Below are 3,436 nucleotides of genomic sequence, written 5' to 3'. Positions count from 1 at the left end.
CCCTGACTTTAAAACACATGGCTTTAAAATGTACCATGTGGATTGTGGGATTGGCAGTGCCCACATGGCTATCATATAGACTTCTCTCTCACTTCCAGTGCATGCCCGGTTTGTTTATGGTCCATGGATTTCTTTTACTTTCCATTGAGCCCAACTATTTATCTGAAAGTATGTTTGTAGTATTGTTATATATATATAACATATATGACAGGTGTTTTGTGGCAGGAAGTGTTTTTAGTTTTTTCATCTTCCATGTTGCCAGAAAAGAAAGTAGCATCCTCCTTACAAGGAATAAAAATTGTGATCTTCTGTGATTCTTAGGAATATGAAAAATAGCTCATCCTAGAGATTATAAGTCTGTCCTCCAATAATAAAGAAACACCAGGCACAGGGTGGACCTTTCCCAGAGTTGTTCTGAATGATGATATTTTGCACTAAGATTTCTTCTCTGTTTCCTTTACAGGACACTTCTCAGAGGGGAAAAAGTGCTATAGTTTTGGGCATTCTTAGCATTCAGAATGCAACCAGACATGTCCTTGGATGACATTAAGATGAAATCAACTGACTTTCTGCAAACGATGCACATAGATAATGGGGGCTTTGGAAAAGTGTCCCTGTGTCGTCACAGAATCCATGGATTTGTGATCCTGAAAAAAGTATACACAGGGCCCAAGCGTACTGAGTGAGTTGGGAGCAAAGATGGGATGGGACAAATTAAAGGCTTGCTCCAGAGAGTTATCATTATAGAGGTTCAGGACAGTGTGGTGGGTGGTAAGGGCAGTACAGGCTTGAGACTAAGACAGATGTGGTTTAGATCCCAGTACACGGCCTTTTTGTCAGGTAGAATAATAGCCCTACAAGGTGGTTATTATTTTTAACTCTGTATCACACAGGAAGATTCTGAGACTGATAGCTAGTGAAAAGCCCATAGCTGGTAAATAACAGAAGAAAAATGAAGGGAAAGGAAATAGAGAAAAGGAAAGAAATAGAGAGAGGGTGATGGAGAGAGGCAATGAAAATAAAATAGGTGGGGTCACTGAAAATACACTTTATTTACTTATTTCACATTTTTTGCTGAGGACTAGCCCTAAGTATGAAAATAAAGGTGATTGGTTAGTTAGACATTCAAAGAACCCTCTCTTTGGAAGCAGTTGGTGGCATAGTTTCAATTTCTTATCAAAGTGGTTATGAGAGTGGCTGCATTTCTTTTTTTAATGTACTGTCCAGTACAATCTTATTTTTTTTTCTTTTCATGCTGTATTGCTGCCACTCATTTATTTTTCATTGATTTGTTAATTGACTTAACATTTATTGAAAACCCACTAGGAAAAAGTATACAAAGATAAACGAGAACCCGCCTTGCCTTCTAAAGCTTGCAGGCTGTCTCTGGAAGAGATCGTTCCATACATAAGTAATTGCAAAACTGTGAGATTTGATCAGAGGTGCATACAGAGTTTTTGAGGGGCTCTGAGGGAGAAGGGGCTAACCCTGCCTGTGTTCACACAGCACCTTTCCTTCCCACAGATATAATGAGTCCCTCCTTGAAGAAGGGAAGATGATGCACAGACTGAATCATAATCGGGTGGTAAAGCTCCTGGGTGTCATCATCGAGGATGGCAACTACTCTCTAGTGATGGAGTACATGGAGAAGGGAAACCTGATGCAAGTGCTGAAAGGGGAGGTAGAGAACTCTGATGCACTTTTCATAGACAGTGATGTGGCTGCTCGTTGTTATGATTATCAGTGTAGTAGTCTTTTGTAGCTTGTTGGAATGAAATAATGCATGTGCAAATTGCTAGATATTTTGGATTTTCTGAAATCAGTTCCTCATTAAATCTTCCTTTCCCAGATGGTAGTCACTCCCTGTGACAATTCCTGCAGATAGCTGTCTGTATCACTCATTTGGAAAGTCACCTCTAAGTCTTAGTATTGGAGTTGGGTTTTTACAGTCCTTTAAGCCACTCTAGGGTCCACAGTTCATAGATAGGCCTTGTATTCGTGAAGTACATGTTCTGATGTGGGGTATATATGTAATGGGTAACAGTCCTATTTGATCAATTGATTAAAACGTGTACTATAGTTATGTAACTATATGAAAAGAAGGAATATTAGTGACTGTATGCTGATACCATTTAGGAAACATTTATTTTAGCTTAAATACAGAAAATTACAGGCAACAGCACTGGATATGATTCAAATAATAATCAATAAACAAAATTGTTACTAAAATCAAATAATTTAAAAACATTTTTTAAGTTTATGTACCCATTAAGAGCAAGACCTTGTGTTAATTGCTCAGGAATCAGTAGCAAATATGACATTGACAAGTAACGGGAGGCAGATAATGGAGGGTGTGGTAGGAAGGTGTTTTGGTAGGTAGACTAATAGTGTGCTGTGGAAGCAGAGGAGGGGCACCTGCCCCAGCTTAGGGAAAACAAGAAAGGCTTCCAGGAGGAGGAAATATGAGCCAAGGTTTGAAGGACAAGGAGAAGTTTTAAAGGAGAGAATTGAGGGATAAGTGTTCCAGGTAGAGAGAATGCCCTGTGCAAAAGAATGAGAGATGCCAGATTTTGCACCTGTGGATAACTGGGTTTGGACAGAGCATAAATTGCCTGTAAGGAATGGTGGGATATGTCTGCCTTTATGGAAAATAGTCCCCATTTGCTCATGTTCTTGCCCTTCACACTATCCCACAGCTGCTCTGTAAACTGAGAAAAACAAACCTGCTGCCATCAAGTCATAATGATCATGTAGGACAGAGTAAAACTGCCCTTAGGGTTTCCAAGGCTGTAATCTTTAAGGAAGCAGACTACCACATATTTCTCCTGCAGAGGGGCTAGTGGGTTCTAAAAGCCAATCTTTTGGTTAGTAGCCGAGCACTTAACCTCTATGCCACCAGGACTCCTAAAACTGCCCCAGGTTGTGTCAGTTCTTTTATGTCAACAGACATCTCTCAAAAATGCAAACACTTCTGGGAAGAAAAAAGATGACCATTTATAGACATTGTATTGTAATTTGATCAGATTCCTCTCCTCTCAAAAACTAGACAAGATTAGCTACATGCAGTAAGTAGCCATTGCCTTGGAAGTGATGTTAGTCATGCCATGAGGCACCTGCAGTATTAGGCTAACCTAACGAACAGTTGGGGTTCAGGAAGAAAGTCAGGAGGCTGAAAGAAAGTGGGAGGGTGACCAACTTTGCTTGCTTAGAATCTTTTTCTACATTCAACTGTATACCAAGGAAGAGAGGAAAGAAATCTCTTCTGTTATTTTGTATGGTGATCAGGGTTTTAGTATTACAGTTCAGGTACATTTTCAATTAAATATGGTCTGGGGGTTGAGTTGGGAATCTTAACTTCCATCATTTAAATTTTTTCCTGTTTCCAAATAACCAACATATACATAAATTTTGAGGGAGCAGCCTGGTTTTTTTAACT

The 3,436-nt window shown here is 39.5% G+C and overlaps 1 protein-coding gene across 1 annotated transcript in view; it reads left to right on the top strand.

Annotated features, from left to right (window-relative positions):
- The first annotated feature begins 518 nt into the window (after positions 1-518).
- The window catches only part of RIPK1 (receptor interacting serine/threonine kinase 1), a 46,068-nt gene continuing 43,150 nt past the window's right edge, over positions 519-3,436 (top strand). Inside the window, exons 1-2 of the mRNA XM_007935366.1 lie at positions 519-682; positions 1,525-1,681. Coding sequence (XP_007933557.1) covers positions 519-682; positions 1,525-1,681 — 321 coding nt within the window. The remainder of the gene's footprint in view (positions 683-1,524; positions 1,682-3,436) is intronic.

Source organism: Orycteropus afer, unplaced genomic scaffold, assembly GCF_000298275.1.
Source record: "Orycteropus afer afer isolate SDZICR_OR568_19922 unplaced genomic scaffold, OryAfe1.0 scaffold00027, whole genome shotgun sequence".
In the NCBI taxonomy this organism is placed as follows: Eukaryota; Metazoa; Chordata; class Mammalia; order Tubulidentata; family Orycteropodidae; genus Orycteropus; species Orycteropus afer.
This window is presented reverse-complemented; position numbering and strand designations above follow the sequence as displayed.